The sequence below is a fragment of the Papilio machaon genome, chromosome 23 (genome assembly GCF_912999745.1).
Source record: "Papilio machaon chromosome 23, ilPapMach1.1, whole genome shotgun sequence".
NCBI classification, from domain to species: Eukaryota; Metazoa; Arthropoda; class Insecta; order Lepidoptera; family Papilionidae; genus Papilio; species Papilio machaon.
The window spans coordinates 3038405-3058686 of record NC_060008.1 but is presented as its reverse complement, the minus strand read 5'-3'; the positions used below and the strand labels follow the sequence as shown (position 1 = coordinate 3058686).

The 20282-nt window shown below is 32.1% G+C and overlaps 1 protein-coding gene and 1 non-coding gene across 2 annotated transcripts in view; one reads left to right on the top strand and one right to left on the bottom strand.

Annotated features, from left to right (window-relative positions):
* LOC106708967 overlaps positions 1-1588 on the top strand; it is a 30454-nt gene extending 28866 nt beyond the window's left edge. The window contains exons 7-8 of the mRNA XM_045683685.1: positions 652-753; positions 1014-1588. Coding sequence (XP_045539641.1) covers positions 652-753; positions 1014-1149 — 238 coding nt within the window. The 3' untranslated portion in view covers positions 1150-1588. The remainder of the gene's footprint in view (positions 1-651; positions 754-1013) is intronic.
* Positions 1589-10370: 8782 nt separating this feature from the next.
* On the bottom strand, positions 10371-10443 carry Trnar-acg. The gene has a single exon. It is a non-coding gene; the product is annotated as a tRNA-Arg (tRNA).
* Between the last annotated feature and the right edge of the window lie 9839 nt (positions 10444-20282).

The following is a 20282-nucleotide window of genomic DNA, read 5'->3' as shown; positions in this document are numbered from 1 at the left end:
TTTTCATACCCCTATTAAGATTTTTTAACTGCGCCCGGATGGAGTCACGGGCGACAGCTAGTTTGAATATAATTTCTTAAATTCTACGTCTTGAAAGATTGCAACGTTCAACATTTTTAAATGATCTTTCGTATTTTCTACATAATTTCTGAGGTTATCTTTCCATCAATCTTTTACTGCAAATTTGAGGCAAATCACCGGAATAACAAATTGAATAAGTATCCAATGTATGATGGATCGTTTCCACGCGAAATGTTCATTCAAGTTAACTATTAATATGAAAGGAAAGAATGACAAATTTTTATTAAACACTAAGGAAAAGTTGATAACTTCCAGTATATTTAAGATCAATAAATAATGAGGGTATGAGTAGTACGGAGATTTGTAAAAGGTAACATGTCATATAAAGATTATATAGATATAAATTATCTCTGTTTTTTTTAAATAAATGAGTGCGACGACAATTGTTTTCGTATAATGTTTTGACAGAGCAATTCCACGGTTAAAGTTAAGACTTATTGAAATATATTTGGGAACTAAATCGACTTGATACGTCTATTTGTTACAACAGAAGTAGCCGTGACAATTTTTCTCGTGCCTTGAATTTTTCTGTTGAGTGAGATAAGGTGTTCATGTAGCGTTTTATTTCAGAAATGATGATTACGTATATGGAAGCTACGGTGAGAACGAGCCCCGGGGACTGCAGCCTCTGCAGGACTATACCCCGGACGAGAACGGCGGCCGCCACTCCAAGTATGTGATATAATTAACGTTCTCTCTTCCACATTCGTACATCTATGAATACCTGCTGCTTTTCACATTTACCTCTCTCCAAACCCCAAATTAGAATCATATAGAACTGCTGATTAAATGTACGACGGTAAGTAATTTTACTTAGTACACTAAAAGAATAAACCAAAATTTCGTAAGTTAACTCAAGAACCTTAGTAACTATTTGCAAATATCTTCGAGACCCAGTTTAGTTCAATGTTAAATTTATTTTTCTATTCCAGGAAACCTCCAATGGGTAGTCGTCAGGTGTCGCAGTTCTCTCGCTACTCCGACGTGATGCTGCCTCCAGTGCGCCGCACCTTTTACCATCCCTATTTCGACTACCCCACTCCCGAGTTCATCCCCTACGTCTACTGAACTCTGCCCGCATCCGTTAACCAAAACGACAACATTCTAGACACTTCTGGAAAATTCCGAGGGATATCCTCATAAATGTACAACTCTGCAGGCTTTAATTCTTATCAGTATTACATGGCCATATCGGAAGCATATCCTTATTAAGCTTTCGCTTCGTAAACGACTCTCTTTAATCCTTGCGAGCTTCTGAGCGTTAACAATATTTTTTATATTTACATAACAACCTAGCTGAGGTTTTCTCTAGATATGCGATCTTTTTAATCCCTTTTTAAACAATCGCATTGTATTTTTATAGATTTAAGATTTAGAATCAAAGTTGTTCGTAATCCAAGGCATTAGGCTGCGGATGAGTAATCTTAGTATGGATCTTCCGAAAAGGACAATAAAATTAAATATGACAATATTATCAATTTACCGTCAATTTCTATGACGTTAACGAATTCGACAATAAATTATATTTGAATTTGAATAACCTTTTATTAACGTAGTGTTTATAAATTGTCTAGTAAGCATCTTTTATCGGTATATATACGTCTTTTAACTCAGTCGTGTAGTATTTTCTGAGAAATAAAAATGAATTTTAACAAAATATCCAGGGCTTTTTGCTCTTTGTTATATTTTAAGTATCCTAAAGTTGATGAATGGAATATAATAATACAGAAAATACATAATCCTGCTTCATAAATAACGTAATTTTTAAATAGATCCAAATATACACAAACATAGTTTTTTCATTGTTAACTTATCTTCGTTCATCATTATTACTGAGATTCCATTTTTTAGTATTTTAATTTTATATTAGATATTAAAAAAACTTGATAATAATCTGTAATATTTTTTAATTATTTTAAGAAAATACGATCTCTTATTTTTAGCATTTAGCATTTATTTAGTTACTTAACGTTTATTTATATAATTTAATGAAACGTATACCAAGAAATAGCTCCCTTCATTTTCAGTTAACTTTGTATAATGTAATCTCGTAGTGGTGTTAAAACAAATACTGAATACAAAATAATTGTTGTGATTAGTAGCTAAGTACGATTATATATCTGTTACAAAAGCCCTCAGGACGGCTAATCCAATTGTGGGTATCAAATCGACATGATCTTTGCGAAAAAAAATGCTTTAAGTATATTTAAAAAATAATTCCATGTTTAATACATAATTGTATAGATATCTCAAAGTATGTTTATTCAATATTATTGGACTTAGATTTAGGAGTGGCGATCGAGATGGTGAGACATCTGGAATGTTACGCAGTCCGGAAGTCTCGATGGGCGCGGTCGCTAACGGCAGGTGAAGGCTGTATTTACGGAGTTGTTAACTATTTATGTATTAGGTATATAACTGTATCTCAACGTCTATCTACTTATAAGTATCGACGTGTGCCATCGGCATAACCTCACAGACTCTAAAATTTGGCTTTAAAATTATATAACACATTTAAAACGGCTTTAAGCAAGTCAATAACTCCATTTAAATTTCTATATATTAAAGACGTGGGCGTCACAATTCTTACAGTATATAAATATGTATACATAATTTATTTATATATAATTTTCTATCGATATTCTGTAGTTTTACAAATTATTTTACTGTCATATAAACTATCTAGATAGATGATGGATTGCGCGATGTGCCGTCAATTGTTGTATTCAATCTTTAAACTTATATTAAAAAAATAGTTTATCTTTAACATATCTTGGAGTTATATCAAACCTATGAAGTAATCATATCTTTAATAATATCAATTGACGCCTAACTTATTCACTATTCAAATATATAAATGACAATAAAAGGCGCGCTTGCGTCATTTTTGATGTGTAAAATGCCACAGTTTAGTACATGACAATAATAATTGAAAAATTGACAATAAATAAAATTGTAATACGTGGCATTTTAACCTCGTAGTTATCGTACGTGTTTGGAATTTGTGCGAAAATCACGTAATTATTATACAATTTAATAATTCGGTAATAATAATAATAATTAATGTTTTAAAATGTGTATTTATTGGTGGTTTTAATTTAAAAAAAATAAAGATAGCTACCTACTCATGAGCATAATGACTTTGTTATTTTATTCCAAATCCTTTGCGTCCTTTATATTATAAACTTAATCTGATGCAGAAACTTGATAGAACTTAAGTAAGATTTGGCTTAAATGCCGTAAAACAATATCTGCCAACCGCATAAACATTTTAGTAAAGCCTCAAGTGTAGAGCAGTGATTTCAAATTGTAGGTCGATAGACTCGAGCTTTTGTAGGAAGGACAAGTAACTGAATAGATCGATCACCTTTTATATTGTCGGCGTTTCAGTAATAAAATAGTCACAAAATTATCTATGATAGTTACTAAAAGGACCATACAGTCTAAAAGTAATAATTAGACTTCTTTGTTCTATGGTGGAATAGTTTTTTTTTTAAATTAAAATCAATTCTAATATAAAAAGACTAAGAAATTCATAAGCTGAAATAGTGAATATAGAGTAGCTGATTCAAAAGTAGTAATTAAGTATTGCTTTAAAATTATTCTAAAATCAGTACGAACGTATTTAATTACTACAAAGCAAAGCTGTCGAATATTGCCTTCAAACTTAATTGTTACACTTCAAGTCTGATAGGAAATTGTTATTATATCGACAAAGTTGGAAATAGCTTTTGTCGATTTGAAAGCTTTAAGTCGATGAACTTTCAAAGTTACGATAACTTCAAATGAAATTAGTCTACGAAGTTTCGAAGTATCAATTGTTAAAGTGTTAGTACTGAATATAATAGAATATAAATCCGTAGTACAAAGTCAAAATTTCTGTCGCAGATCTAGGAACAGACCCAAAATAAGATGGAAGGATATAGTGCTGCATGACATGGGTGACTGAAGACTCGACCGAAGAAGTCTAAGATAGGTAAGAGGAATATTGTATATCAAGTAATTGTACCATTCTTGTTTTTAAAAAAATACCTTGTCATCTCCGCAAAAGGCGTTTCTTAGATAATAAAAGTTAAACTTTAGTTCTTAACGAGAAAATTTCTTATTTAAATAATTCCGCCCACAATTTAATTAAAAACTTCAACGTCGACATTATCACTAGTTTAATTACAGTAAAGATTTTTTTTTTTGTCAAAGAATAATCAGTAAGTAAACCAATGTAATAAATTTCATTTCCAAAAAAAACGAATGTTTACTATATTTTTGCCCGTTCTGTAGTTTAGTTACTTTCGAGTATATCCCTGGAATGGCGGCCACGCAGATCGACGCAGCGTGGGCAGGCCTTCCGAAAGATGGACCGATGATCTGGTCAAGGTTGCGGCAGTATCCTGGATGCTGGTTGCACAGGATCGATCATCGTGACGTACTTAGGGGGAGGCCTATGCCCAGCAGTGGGCGTTACGCGGCTGAATAGAATATTCCACTCACTGTTTCTCAGTATTAAAGATTCATTCAATTCACATTTTCCCTGGAGTTTTATAGATCGATGGGTAGTTGGAATAATGTCACAATGGATATTGCGACAGTCTTCGGGTTAAGTCAGATTCGGTATCTACGGACCTAAATACACCTTATATATTTTTTTTACTTAATTCTGATGAAAAATGACAAAAATAGAAAAATCACTTTGTACATTAATTGTTTGTTCCTGGTAAACGTTTAGAAAAATATTACTGGAACAATACGGTTATGTTGAAAGTGAAATTTTTGTTTCAATTTTAGACCAGCAATTGTAATTACGGCTTTCTTCCAGGGAATAAAACATGTAAACATTAAACGCACTATACATTACTGTACCTACTTTGATGTTAACAGATTCGCACTAAACATTGCTGTACCTACTAAACTATCGTTGAGTCGTTACTCAATGGCAGCAAATATTAAATCACGCACAAGACTACCAAACTATAGTTATTTTATTTGTATTACTGAAGATAATAATCTACAATAATTATTTTACAATTTTATAGTCATCTGTTCATGATTCGAATTAATGTACCTGTATCAAAATTTTTGTTTTCTGATATTTTACAAATGACATGTACTTAAATCATCATCATCATCAACCTGCCCTTATCCCTATGGAGGGTCGGCACAATATGTACTACTCTTCCATACATCTCTATCAGACGTCATATCTGAATTTACCCCCTTCTTACGCATATCCTCTTTCACACAATCCATCCATACTTTCTTTGGTCTTCCTCTACCTTTATAGCCATCCACATTCAATCTCATTACTTTTTTGTTTATATGATTATCATCCCTCCGCATAACATGTCCAAACCACGCTAACCTTCTGCTCCTCAATTTCTCGATAACTGGCGCTACTTTCAAACTTCCTCTGATATGCACATTCTTAACTTTATCTTTTCTTGTCACACCACACATCCATCTTAGCATACGCATCTCAGCTACATGCAATCTTCTTTCATCCGAAACCTTGGTGGCCCAACATTCAGATCCGTACAATAAGACAGGTCTTACGATTGACTTGTAGATCTGTCCCTTAAGCTTGGGTGGCATTCTTGGATCACAAGTCACACCGGTGACCTGTCGCCGTTTCATCCAACCTGCATTTATTCGGCTTTTCACATCCCGGTCAACACCACCATCGTATTGGACGAGTGAGCCGAGGTACTTAAAATCTGAGCAGGTTGGTAGGTCAACACCATTTAAAGCGATTGGAGAAAAGCTGGTCGGACCACCAAAATCGCAGAACAAATGTTCAGTTTTGGTTCTGCTGATTTTAAGACTCTCCAATTTATCTCGCCATTTTTCCAACCTGCTCTGCACCTCGCATTCATCCTCCCCGACAAGCACGATGTCATCAGCATAAAGCATACACCAGGGTGCTTCCTCCTGTATGTCTGATGTTAGCGCATCCATTACCAGGAGGAAGAGATACGGACTTAAAGCCGAACCCTGGTGTAGGCCTATCGAGACACCAAACCTGTCACTATCGCCAACAGCAGACTGGATGTGTGTATTGGCTCGACAATACATAGCACGAATAAGTTGCAGGTATTTCCCAGGCACTCCTTTCACTTTCAAAGCCCACCACAAAACCTTCCTCGGAACCCTATCGTATGCTTTTTCGAGGTCTACAAACACCATGTGCAGGTTTTTATGCACACGCCTATATTTCTCGCAAAGTTGGCGAATAGCAAAAATGGCATCCGTAGTCCCCCGTCCTGGTGTAAACCCAAATTGGTTCCGAGTTACCTCACTCTCCTCTCTTATTCTTCCGTCCACCACTCTCTCCCAAGCTTTCATACTGTGTGACATGAGCTTTATTCCTCTATAGTTGTTACAGATTTGTACATCACCTCTGTACTCTGATCTACTGAGTCTTTGTAACAGTCATGATATTCCACAATATTATCACGATTTCTATAAATCTTTGGCATGTGGAACCCACGAAGCTGCTTAGGTACAGGATCCGCTACAGGAGTCAAGTCTTTAGACGTGATTTTGCTTTAAATATTTTGGTACCCAATTTTTTTTTTATGTTAAGATAATACGAATGTTGGTTTAGATGAGTTTATTTCCTACAGTTCCTAATAAACTAGTCTTAGTTTATTATAATTAGAGTAGGTACATTTTATAAAATAATTTAATTTAAATAGCACAAGTTTTAAAGTTAAGCATAAGTACCTTTTTTATTAGGAATTCTTAATTTTCATGGATAATATAAGTAAAAAAGTCTTATAAAGTCACGAATTTGTCATTTTAATTATGCTACTTTGATTCAATAAATGATTGTTTAATAATAACATAATGCTCTTTATTTCTACCACTTTAAATGATCCATTCTTATATTTCTAGTAAAAAAATAATAATAATAAAAGCACTGTCAATAAAAATAAGATATTCACGCAAAGATACAAGATTAAAAAAAAAACATACAACGATGAATATACAGTAAAATATGAATACCGTCCACAAAACGCTCATCAAGTTCAAGGAATAAGAACACAAACTATGGTTACTGTATCCATCGTGTATCCTATAATACACTGAAAAAAGCTGTAACATATTATTACTGTATCAACATTCATTTTTTTTTTCGTGGAACAAAGCTGTAAGTGGCTATTATGGGAACAACCTTTCGACATAAATAGTAGCAATATGATCTTTATCGATTTTTTCCTATTTGGATAAAATATACAATCTTGTAACTGCAACAGTACTTTAGGCAAAAAATAACGAACAAGGTGACATATAATTTATTTTAAGATATTCAGTAGTTTTATAGTTATTCCATAATTTCATTAAATATTTTTTCCTGAACATTTTCATTTTTACGATTGCGGCTTTATTCCCGGTACCCATCGAGATGTCTATATTTTAAAGTATATCTAATTAGTACATATATTATACACTAGCTTTTACCCGCGACTCCGTCCGCGCGAAATAAAAAATAGAAAACGGGGTAAAAATTATCCTATGTCCGTTTCCTGGTTCTAAGCTACCTGCCCACCAATTTTCAGTCAAATCGATTCAGCCGTTCTTGAGTTATAAATAGTGTAACTAACACAACTTTCTTTTATATATATAGATATACAATTCATACAACCTCAACGAAACTAGGGCTAAGTAAGTACATTGTCATATATCTATATTCACACCTTCAATATATTTAAAACTTTCGTTATCAAAGCGAGTAAATTCCATACATCCATAATTCGCATGTATATAGTGCTGAATAACACTGAATACCTAGAAATCCTGTTATAAAGCACTTCCCTGTTGCGTGGGAAGAGATGTTCCCGGAATCCAGTCGATAAAGGCAGCTATTCACGCTCAGTATTCAACTACCAGCACAAGCGCAAACATAATCCTTTAAGGTGAATACTCCGCCTAATAATAGAAATATAAAGGCCTCTACGGTAGAGAAGAACTCACTTTTTTTCTGTATTTATCACATATATATAACAGAAGACTATTTTCTAAAGTTAAAAAAGTTTTTACTTAAAACCGTTTTAAAAATAATTTTAAATCTAGATATAAATTTAACTCAACAATATAAACTATACGAATAATAGTAAGTAGCAACTTTCTTCCTTTTCTCTCTATATTTAAAAATATACACTTTTCGTTTGTTTTAACGTAACAAAGAAAATGAAATCTGGGAATAGACCACTATTGCCAACAATTGAACAACTTTCTCGCTTGGCACAGGACAGGAATGGGTTCGCTGAGCTGACGACAAATCTCCACTAATGGAGAGGCATTAGAAGAAGATGAAGGAAAAATATGGTGCACATTAACCTATTTTACCAACTGTTGCTTTTCTAATTGCTTTAAGAATTTATTATGCTAACGCGATTCCGCGTCAAGATACAATTTAAGTCTAGGTACTTACTCTACTTTTCTTTGACCAAATTTTTAATATTAATGAAGTAATGTGAAAGTAAAAACAAATATATTATAATAAAAAATAAAAGATTAATACTTCGTGCATATGATTTATTTGCGTTAATAATAAACAATTATAAATGTTGTCCGTCTGTCTGCCAGTCTGGCTTTTGATACGCTTATTTTTTTATAGATTACACAAACGAAGTCGCCAGCAATAGCTAGCTTGTTTATTAAATGGTTTATACCTACCTACCGTGAATATTTCTTAAAATTCATTCTTGTATATCTAAATAAAGTACTTCTGACTATTTGAGTCATCATATTAAATGTTTAAAATTAGACACGTACAAACAAAATGTAAAATTTACCGTATCAATGAACTCTGGTTTAATGAAACGAAAATACGTTGAAATGATCTTGATGACATTCGTCGAACAAACCATTTGTTAACAATAGAATTCAATATACGATGAACAATGCTATCAATTTCGCCTTCAGAATTTGATATTTTATAATTTGATATTTAAAAGCCCTAGCTTGAAATATCACATTTTCAAATTACATTTTCGATTGAGAGCGTCGGTGGCTCAGGGGTTAAACACTTGACTTGCAATATGCAGGTCCTGGGTTTGAATCGCGTCATGTAGGTGTTAACTAGCAAAAAATATAACGTAATAAAAAAAACTATTATAATTTAATCTAAAGATTATTAATTTATTAGTATGGGAAATCATACGTATTTAATTGGTTTTATATTATTTTCTAACATATGGCGTACAACAACATAACAGTAGCATCCGTACAATGTTGTTTTTTTTTTCATTACTATAAATAGAATTTTTTTGATAGTTAGCACATCTTACTAATATTATAAATGTGAATGTTTCAATGGATGGATGTTTGTTTGAAGGTATCTCCAGTACGGCTCAACGGATCTCGCTGAACATAGTCTGGAAGAACACATAGGCTATTAATAATGATTTTTTTAATACCGCGCGGACGGGATCGCAGGCGACATCTATCGACAAATAATATGTACCAAAATTTTACTAAACCAAATCTGAAAGACATACAGTTATTTAGCAAAACTGGATAGATTGTGAGATAGTATAGGACTCTCTTTGCTCACCCTGACAACAGGTAAACCTTTCCAAATTGATGTAAATGACGTCATGAGTGCTAAATTACCTGTACCACATATTGCTATCCCTTTCACTATCTTTAAAAAAGAGAGAGACAAAAATATGTTTCGTTAGCATTGTTACGATTGTTGAAATAACAGAAAAAAAAACAGTTTTCTTGCTAGTTAATTTAGCAGTCAAATTTGGTGAAGAGAATTAAAAAAGAATACAAAGAAGATCTGAAGGGTTTGATAAATAAAAATACGTTGTTCCGCTTTCATGAACTTAGCTTTCTAACAAAGAGAACTAATACAAAGGCAGCTCAAACTTTTGGAAATGGAATGAAGGATTGTTTTTGCAGAAAGTTTTTTCTATTGTTTAAGTATTATCGAATTCAACGATAATGTAATCGTTTTGTGCGGTAATTTACTTCTTAATATTATAAAAAATTCAAAATCTACTAGTTTTCGAGTTATTTAAAAGAAATCAAAAAAATGGAACCCATCTTGCAAGCACTACCTTTCGATTAAAATTATTTTTATCAAAATCGGACCACCAGGGGCGGAGCTTCGCGATAACACACATAAAAAACACGAGATTTGATAACCTCCTTGTTTTTGAAGTCGGCTAATAAGGAGTTTTTTGGTAATACTACCGAAAAAAATGTGGAGTCATAAAATTACTCATTACACTTGCTGTCTACTTCATTACCATCAAAAAGAAATATTCAACAAAATTAACTGTCGACCCTGCCAGGATTCGAACCTGGAATCTTCTGATCCGTAGTCAGACGCGTTATCCATTGCGCCACAGGGCCACGTGGAACTCTGTTTAAAACTAAATTTATATTTGTCTTAACAAAAGGTAAAGGCATGTAAATAATAAGAACAAATCAACAATAAATAAATAAAAATAACTGAAGTAACTGTCCGCCAATGACACAATGGGATACAAGATATCGAATGACACTTCTTCAAAACCCGTATGTTTTGTGAATTTCACAGTCAAAATTACTTTAATGATAAAATAAAGCACTCGAGAGTTTTCTGTAATCAAGTTTGAAGTCATAAGATTATGTTAGAAAGTTCGAAGTTAACTTTATATTACGTAAGATTTGAACTTTGCCAATTCAAAAGTTTAATACAAAGGTCTTGAATGCATAAGCGACAGCAGAATTTTCCATTGATAAATCAAGATTACGGCAAAATAATAAAGGCCGCTATACACGAACTGCTTCTCGAATGTCCTATGTTTTACATGGCCAATGTTATATGCCTAAATGTTTAGATATAAATAATTGCCACGTCTCAAAATGAATTTGATTTCTGCTTAAGTTAACACTAAACCATAAGCTAAATCAAACTTTATTTATTTAAAATTATATTATTAAAAAAATAATTAATATTAAATAACTTAAATGCCAACATCGTGTTTTAAAACACTGCGAAGTTACGTAATTTTATATTAAAAGTATGTCCGTATCCATTACACTTATCGTACAAGCTTTTAGTACTCCGTGCACTCCATTACACCATTAGGAAAACGCCGAGTGATATTCATTATGGAAATTAATCTAATCGCTGCTCAAATATCTTTATTATTTAAATAGATTTCTTGAAGCATTTACAATTATGTCGAGTTAAAACGGATTTAATTAATTTAATTATTATATAACTAGCTCTGCCCGCGACTTTGTCCAAGTTTCTTTGGCTAGCATTTTTAATTGTTTTGGCCAATTACTTAGCAAATAAGATATACATATAAATACTAGCTGTCGCCCGCGACTCCGTCCGCGCGCAGTTAATAAAATGGGGGGGGGGGGGTTATGAAAAATAGATGTTGGCCGATTCTCAGACCTACTCAATATGCTCACAAAATTTCATGAGAATCGGTCAAGCCGTTTGACGGAGGAGTATGGCAACGAAAACTGTGACACGAGAATTTTATATATTAGATTGTAGGGATGAAAACAATGAAAAAAACCTTACATATATCCATACAAACGTTCATCCTTTTACAAATCTTGAATGCCATAATTTTTAATATTAAATCAACACCCAAAAAAAATACGTTTCAAACGTCTAGCTCTAAAAATAACGATATTTTCATACAACTCTCCATCGCCCCTTTCAAACCCTTTTTTGCTTTAATAACTCTATATCAGGCTATCTGTGTACCAAATGTCAGTCAGACAAAGGTTACTTTCGCAATATAATATTGAGTAAGGATGATGAAAACAAAAATAGATTGGTAATAAAGGATAAGAGTTCAAGGATACAGATTAAATATAGACCAATATTTTATCGCAAATAGCGAAGAAAACGCTGAACGTAAATTAATACTTAAAGCTACTAATACAATCGACTATTACGACTGAATATTGCCGGACCTTTCAATTTTATTATAATCGATTTTGTTTATAGTTTTCGTACGCAATTGTTTTTCCATACGACTTCATGATAAATGACCAATTATTCGTTTTGACCGTAACATACCGCGTGCAAAGAATAAAACGTAGCAATAAATCATACCCAAGACGTTTCGTTTGTCACGGTTTACGCTTTCAGACAAATTGCTCTGCCCTCCTCATATCTTAGAAGAGTTATAGCGAGATACATCTAACTAAATTTTATACGTGTACAGGATATATAAGAATGTGATAAGTATCAAATTTCTTTTGCAATTTTAACATTGGAAAATATTGTTAAATCATTTCTTTTAATCACTGTAACTGTATATAAATTATTAAAATCGGAATGTCTGTAAAAAATCTCATTTCGTACACATTATGCGTAGCCGATAACGAAAAACCAATTTTTAACATTTTTGTCTGTCTGTCTATCCGCGTTTGTTGCGGGTGATCTCCGGAGAGGCTGGACCGATATTGTCAGGACATTAACGATAAGGTAGCTGATGCTCGCGAGCATATTTTAGGCTACTTTTTTAAATCTGCCATGACGAAGTCGCGGGCGAAGGCTAGTTTAATATATAAACAGTTACAGGATTTTCTTTTATCCTTTATATTTAAAATTGAAAATCTTCTGGTAGTTGTACAAGTCCATGATAAAACCGTATAACAACGATTGTTACTGCGTTCCCATATAGAGCTACACGCATATACTTTAATGCGTACTAAAACAATAAACTAAAAAAACTACTTTTCATATTTCAGAGTTTTGAACCCTAGATTAGTTCTTAAAGACCTAGATAGTCAGATCACTGTACAGCTATAAGGTTTTCATAATGAAATACGTGGAGTATAAACTAATTAAAGTGCGCTAGCGGGGCGGGAACGCGGCACCCGGTTTGCATAATGAATTTAGTCTGTGGTCGCAGCAGTAAGCCCAGGCCACAGAGTAAATATGTATGGGCTGTAATGAGTTTGAACAAGTTTTTCTTTGACATGAAAATTAAAGAGCATTTTAAAAAACCAAATTCAAGTGTTATTAAAATTATTTGTAATATAAAAAAATTACATACTATTGGCTGATTAAGTCGCTTTCAAATCATTTAAAAGTAGCGGATTACTAAAATATTAATGGATTACTAAAAATGGCACTCAGTATCAAAACAGCAAGGCTTCGTAAACACAATATATCTTCAGTATCATAAAAAACAAAATGCCAGCTAATACGTTTAATAGACTACTTCAAAAAAAAATAAAGTCTACTTTAAAGAAATATTAAATAATGAAATTATTTGTCTCATGAATAACTACTAAAAGTTTCAACTCTGAAATATAAAGACAACTCACCATTTTACTCGTCCATTTTAAGGTTAATTCTGCTGTAAAATTAAAATTAAAATGATTATTTTACTAAAATACATTATAATTTGTCTGTTTAGTAACAAAAATAATGTGTTAATTCTTAATAAAATATAACTCACCATCTTTCTGTCCATTCGCATTATAGATACCACACGAAACAGCTAACACATTTTCACCAACATTTTTGTACATTTTCTATAATTCAAATAAAAAAAAATCACCGATACACTGACGTGACGTATATAATATTACGTACTTAACTATTCTATATCAAATTTCACTCACCTATTAAACTTTTAACTCATTCCAAGTTTAAATAAAACTTCGATTCAAACAAAACAAAATAAATAAGTACATCGCTTAACTCCCGACTTGATCAAATGAGTTCCTTATTTTAAAAAAGTAACCTAAAAAAACCAGTTTCAAACAAAATACACTCAAAAGTAACATAAAAAAAATCAATTTCAAACAAAATGCATTCAAAAGTAACATAAAAAAACAATTTCAAACAAAATTCACTCAAAAGTAACATAAAAAAACAATTTCAAACAAAATGCACTCAAAAGTAACCTAAAAAAAATCAATTTCAAACAAAATGCATTCAAAAGTAACATAAAAAAACAATTTCAAACAAAATTCACTCAAAAGTAACATAAAAAAACAATTTCAAACAAAATGCACTCAAAAGTAACCTAAAAAAAATCAATTTCAAACAAAATGCATTCAAAAGTAACATAAAAAAACAATTTCAAACAAAATTCACTAAAAAGAAACAAAATAATGTCATGAAAACTCTCTAAACTCTAACCGACTCCAAAATAACAATAATTATACAATATAGACATGTTACAAGAAAGAAGAGAACTTTCTTTAGAGTTTAGAGACACGCAAAATACGCGCTTGTCGTGGAGTTGCGGAAAACTGAGCCCCTACTACGAGGGGAGGTCCAAAAGTTCGCGGAATGAAAGGGTTGTCAATGAAATATAACAATAAATTTATTTTTCCTTTTCAATATAATCACCCTTAAGTCTAATACATTTATTCGATCTATGAATTAATTTTTCTAAACCATCGAAAAAATATTTTTTGTCTTTGGCCTCAAAATGGGCCGAAATTGCCTCCTTCACTTCATTATCGTCGGAAAATTTCCTTCCCCTTAGCTCTTTTTTTAAATTTGGAAATAAATAAAAATCGCTAGGAGCCAGGTCTGGACTGTAGGGTGGGTGAACAAGTGGTTCGAACCCATGTGTGTGCAGAGCAGCCATGGCAACTCGGCTCTTGTGAACCGGCGCGTTGTCTTGCAAAAGCAACACACCCTTGGCCAATTTTCCTCGACGTTTTTCTTTAATTGACTCCTTTAACTTTTCTAATATGAGTGCGTAGTATTCTCCGGTTATAGTGGTACCTTTTTCTTTATAATCAATGAGTAATATTCCCTTACAATCCCAAAAAACAGTGGCCATCAACTTTCCCGCCGATTCTGACACCTTGAATTTTTTGGGAGGTGGTGTACCCTTTTTGTGCCATTGCATGGACTCCTGTTTGGACTCAGGTTCAAAGTGATGAACCCATGTTTCATCTCCAGTAACAATCCGCTCCAAAATCTGCACGGGCTCGTCTCCACACAACTCCAAAAAGTGCTTAGACGCGTCGACGCGCTGCTGTTTTTGAAGCGGCGTGAGCATTCTCGGCACCCATCTTGCACTGACTTTTGTCATGCCCAGGTGGTCGTGCAGGATACGCAAAATAGTTGTATCTGATACTCCAACAAATGCAGATAATTGTTTCTTCTTCAAACGTGTGTCTTCGAGTACAAGTTTTTCGACTTTTTCGACGATGTCTGATGTGGTGGCGTCAGCTGGCCGCCCAGAGCGAGAGTCGTCTTCAATTGAATCTCGACCATGTTTAAAAAGACCATGCCACTTATAAACCATAGTTTTACCAGGGCACTGATCTCCATAAACGGCTTCCATTTAATTTAAAATGGTTTGAACGTTTTTTCCTTGCTTGGTAAGGAATTTTATCACAGCGCGATGTTCAATTTTCTCCATAGTTGCAGTTTGCTTCCGGATTGACTTGTTCAGCAGGCGAGTACTCGTAAACGAATGGCACTATAGGGTTGAAATGTTATATATATACTAATTATGAGTGCCCAATTAGTATGACACTAAGCGAGCTACCCTATCCCCACTCCATCCCCTCCATTCCGCGAACTTTTGGACCTCCCCTCGTATTAGAGAGCGCAACGAGAGCAACTACTAGAGTTTAGAGAGTTTTCATGACATTATTTTGTTTCTTTTTAGTGAATTTTGTTTGAAATTGTTTTTTTATGTTACTTTTGAATGCATTTTGTTTGAAATTGATTTTTTTTAGGTTACTTTTGAGTGCATTTTGTTTGAAATTGTTTTTTTATGTTACTTTTGAGTGTATTTTGTTTGAAACTGGTTTTTTTAGGTTACTTTTGAGTGCATTTTGTTTGAGATTGTTTTTTTTTGAAGTCGGCTATTTTTTTTTCTTAAAATTTTTGTTTTATTTCACAATTTTTAGTGAATTTGAAGTTCAATTACAAATTTCGTTAATACGTATAAAGACATAAATAAGACAAATAAAGAAAAGGACTTTCCTATTTGATATGTGTGTATTTCAATTCAAAAACTAATTTAGAATGCAGCAGATAACCACTTATCCTTTAAACAATGAAATAATTATCAAAATCGGTATACAAATTGAAAATTACCGAACTAATACATCGTAGCGTACCTTTAATTTGGTCCAGCCGCGCGCCGCACTAGCATTTTTCGAATGCGCGTAGTTTTTAATTATTTAATATCTCCCAAACTATTGATCAGAATTACATAGTTTAAAGGCTAATGTAATCTGCATTTAATACTCTTGCCATAAAACATATTTATTTGGATAAGGATTCATATCGAATATAATATAATAGCGCCGTAAGCTTACGGCGCTGTTTTTCGTGTCCATTTTAATCGAAGTTTGTTCACAATAACATGGTTTTTGTGAGACATCCATAGATGATAGATATATGCCACCGAAGACTTTTATTTAGCAAATTTAAGGATCTATAATTACTCCAGACATCATTTTTATGTAAGTCATATAGTTTGACCTACGTAAGCCCAGAAAGCAAAATTGTGCTTTTCATGTAGCATTTTTCGTTTCCGCGTAATTTTATTCTTACGATATCTCCTAAACTATTAGACAGAATGATATAGTTTCAATTGCAAATATAATCTACATTAAATTCTCTTGATAATGAACATGTTTATTTACATAAGGGTTAATACTGAACTCGAATAATAGCGTCGGAAATAGGGCATGAATTTAATTAATGTTTCTGAAGAAAAAAATGGTTATTGTGAGAAAACTATAAAAGATAGATATATGCTATCGCGGACTTTTATTTAGCACATTTAAAGAGCTACAATTCGCCATACATCATTTTTATGTAGGTCCTATAGTTTAGCCTACGTAAGCGCTGAAAGCAAAAATGTCCCTAATCTTCGCAACAAATTTTGAAGCTATATTCAAAATCTACTAGTCTTCTAGTTATTTAAAAAAAAAAACAAAAAAATGGGACCCACCTGCAAGCACTTCCTTTCGATTAAAATATTTTTCATCAAAATCGGACCACCAGGGGCGGAGTATCGCGGTAACACACATAAAAAAAAAAAAAAATACAGACGAATTGATAACCTCCTTCTTTTTGAAGTCGGCTAAAAAGTAAACAGCACTTTATTAGACTTTCATATTTTTCAAAATTCGTCCATTGTTGGAAAAATACAATAAAACTTCGGAATATATATTTCATAATTTATATAAACTATTTTATCTTAATGCGGGTATTCTAACATACTTAGCGCCGTTGTTATATACGGTTATAGTTATGTATATATACTATGAACGCTTACGTACCGCAGACACTTTCACGTGATGACGTCATGTCCAGCTACGTATTCCTAATCACGCACGTGAATACAACACAATTTTCAGATTTTAATTTTTTTTCCAATATTAAATAACTATGACAATAATTTATGTATTTTGTATTTGCATATGAGCGTAAAATTTTTAATAAATAAAAGTATGTATAAATAATCAAATAGATTAGTAATTCGTTGTTAATATTCGATATAACTTTTCAAGGTTAAGTTTTCAGATAAAAGAAAAGGATAAATGAAAAATAAAAAAAGTAAATAATTTACACAATTACATAAAAACTTATAATAAAAAATCGTATTGACAAAATGTTTAAAATTTAATTTTTGAGGTTATTTTCTGTTTGATTTGTTTATATAAAGTTATTCGCCCTTTTTATACAATTTTTTTTTGTTATTTTTAATTATAGAATTACCAATAAATCTGTACTTATTAGTCGTTAGAAAAACATATTGTATTTTACATATAATATCCTTTAAATATTTAATATATTATAATTTTTTTTTTGATATATTTATGCCCAGATTATTGCCATATATTTATTATCTGTATTTAATGTACATTAGTCATCTGTGTGACATTAACTGTAATTGAATTGTTAAATTTTGAAATGTTTAAAATTAAAGACAAGAAAGGTATTTGTTAAAACTTTATATAAACGCGAATTAGTCTTCGTTATTTTTATATATCCATTGTTATTTAAAAGTTTTGTTTTTATAACATTTGTATATAACAGTTTTATTTGTATAATGTAATTAATCTAAGTAGATTAAGATAAAGGAAAAACTTTTATATAATTAGTGTTATATATGTGAAGTTACAATAAATAGTTTTTGTGAGTGCTGTAATGTTTTTCAAAAATATGTAAGTTCACATACGAAAATTGAAGCTGTATTTGGGTAAGTGAAATTGTTAATTTATTAGATAATCAATTATTCCTATTTTAATTATTGTTTTGGATTAATGGAGTCAATCACGCCACACCATTAATAGCAGTTTCTTTAATAAAATTTATTCTAGATTTTTGTTTTAAATTTAAACATCAACCGTATAAGAATAATATAAAGAGATTGTAGAAAGCGAATTTCAATGAACGGTAATCGATTCTTTTTATCTAAAAATGTATCTATAATATTAAAAAACTTTTATTCCAACTCTCACTACCACTTCGTAAAATACACACGAGGAGTCCTTTAGTACAGATTTCTCAAACTACACTAAGGAGACAACTTAACCACTATGAGAACGGTTGTAAGTACCTAACATATATATTGTGTACTGGAATGTAAGAGATTTATATGTCAGCAGCTTGCGGTCCAAACGGTCTCATAATTAAATATATGGAGCGTAAAAAGAAATGTAGAGAAACTCGACGAAAGCATTGTGCTGTTCAATCCAGAACTTTCCAGAGCAAAACCAGATTATAAAAAATGTTAAACTCAGACAGGTTCAAATGTTGTAAAAAAAAATTACTGTTTTGCTTTCAAATTTGAAAAAGTAATTTCCGAAAAATCAATTGATTTTATGTCTTTGTACATGAAAAGAAAAACTTTTAAATTACAATTTAATTTAGTATTATAAATATGAAGCGTATGTTTGTTCGTCTACAAAGTATATAAGATGAGTAATATATTTTATAACAAGAAACTCTCGGAAAGAATAAAGCGATTGGTTCCGAACAAATAACGTATTGTTCAAGCTCGGTATTTTATTCACGCTCTGTTTACGTAATAACTTTTCTTTTACAACAGCATTTGAAAAGAAAAGTATACGCCATTCTTAAATTAAATACATTTCGTATCTACGGGTTAGGTATAAGAATAAAATGTACATAAAGTACCTATGACATGTACACGGCTTGCTATCAAACCGACGTCTTAAACTACATCCACAGCAACATATGTACGTCCGAAAACAATCGTTATTACAATCGCAACAATATTTGTGACCATATTCGCGACCACATTTTTAACCACTTGACGATGTCATCGGCAACCGCATTGGCGGCAGTGTCTACAATGTCCGGAACTAAATATTAATTGTATAACACACCATTTTATCGTACTATGAAGCGATAGCTGTCCTCTTTAGATCCGTCTTAACCTTGTTATGGAAAGCATTACTTTTTTAACAAGATCTCGTAGCCCTATTTCCATCGCACTCAAAGATAACCGAGAAAAAAAACTGTTTTCCTCGAAGAATAAAGTACTAAAGTGTTCAAACTTTTCATCGTTTTATAAATCGCATTGAAATGTATTGATTTCTTTATGCTTTTATTCAGTTCGTTGTGAAAATGTATATTTTATGTACAGTCGCGAGCAAAATTAGTATTCAATTCTTATCCAAATATTTTCCAATGTGATAACAGAATTTTAACATTTCATTCTGAGTAAACATTATCAGTAAGGTTTAGTCAGAACTTTATTTATTTTTAATAAATTTTAATCGTGAGACGGGAATTAAATAAATTGTAATATTAGTTCGCAAAATACTATAGTTCAAGAACATATAGTTTTCCAAGATGACTTCAATGCTTCTGTTGAGACAATTCTACCAAAACCACTGGCTCTAGAGACTTGAATTTGTGCAGTGATTTCTAGTACTCTGTAGACGAGAAGTAAGAAAAAAATTTGTGAATTTCAGCCCATATTGTTCCAAAATAGGGTTTCAAAATTGTGTGTGGAGCAACGCTATTCCGTTGGCTCTAAAAGCTATTTATATAATAATTTTAAGGTCAACAATTAACTTTTAATTATTAATCTAATTAGGAAGGGGGAAGAATGAAATTTTGTCTTAGATTTTTAAACTCCACACGAACAAAGTCGCGAGAAATAACAAGTGAATTATAATTCTGCTAACTATTAATAACAGCATAGCCTCCGGTATATGCATATGCTTTAAATAGAATGTAAGTACACAGTACCCACAAG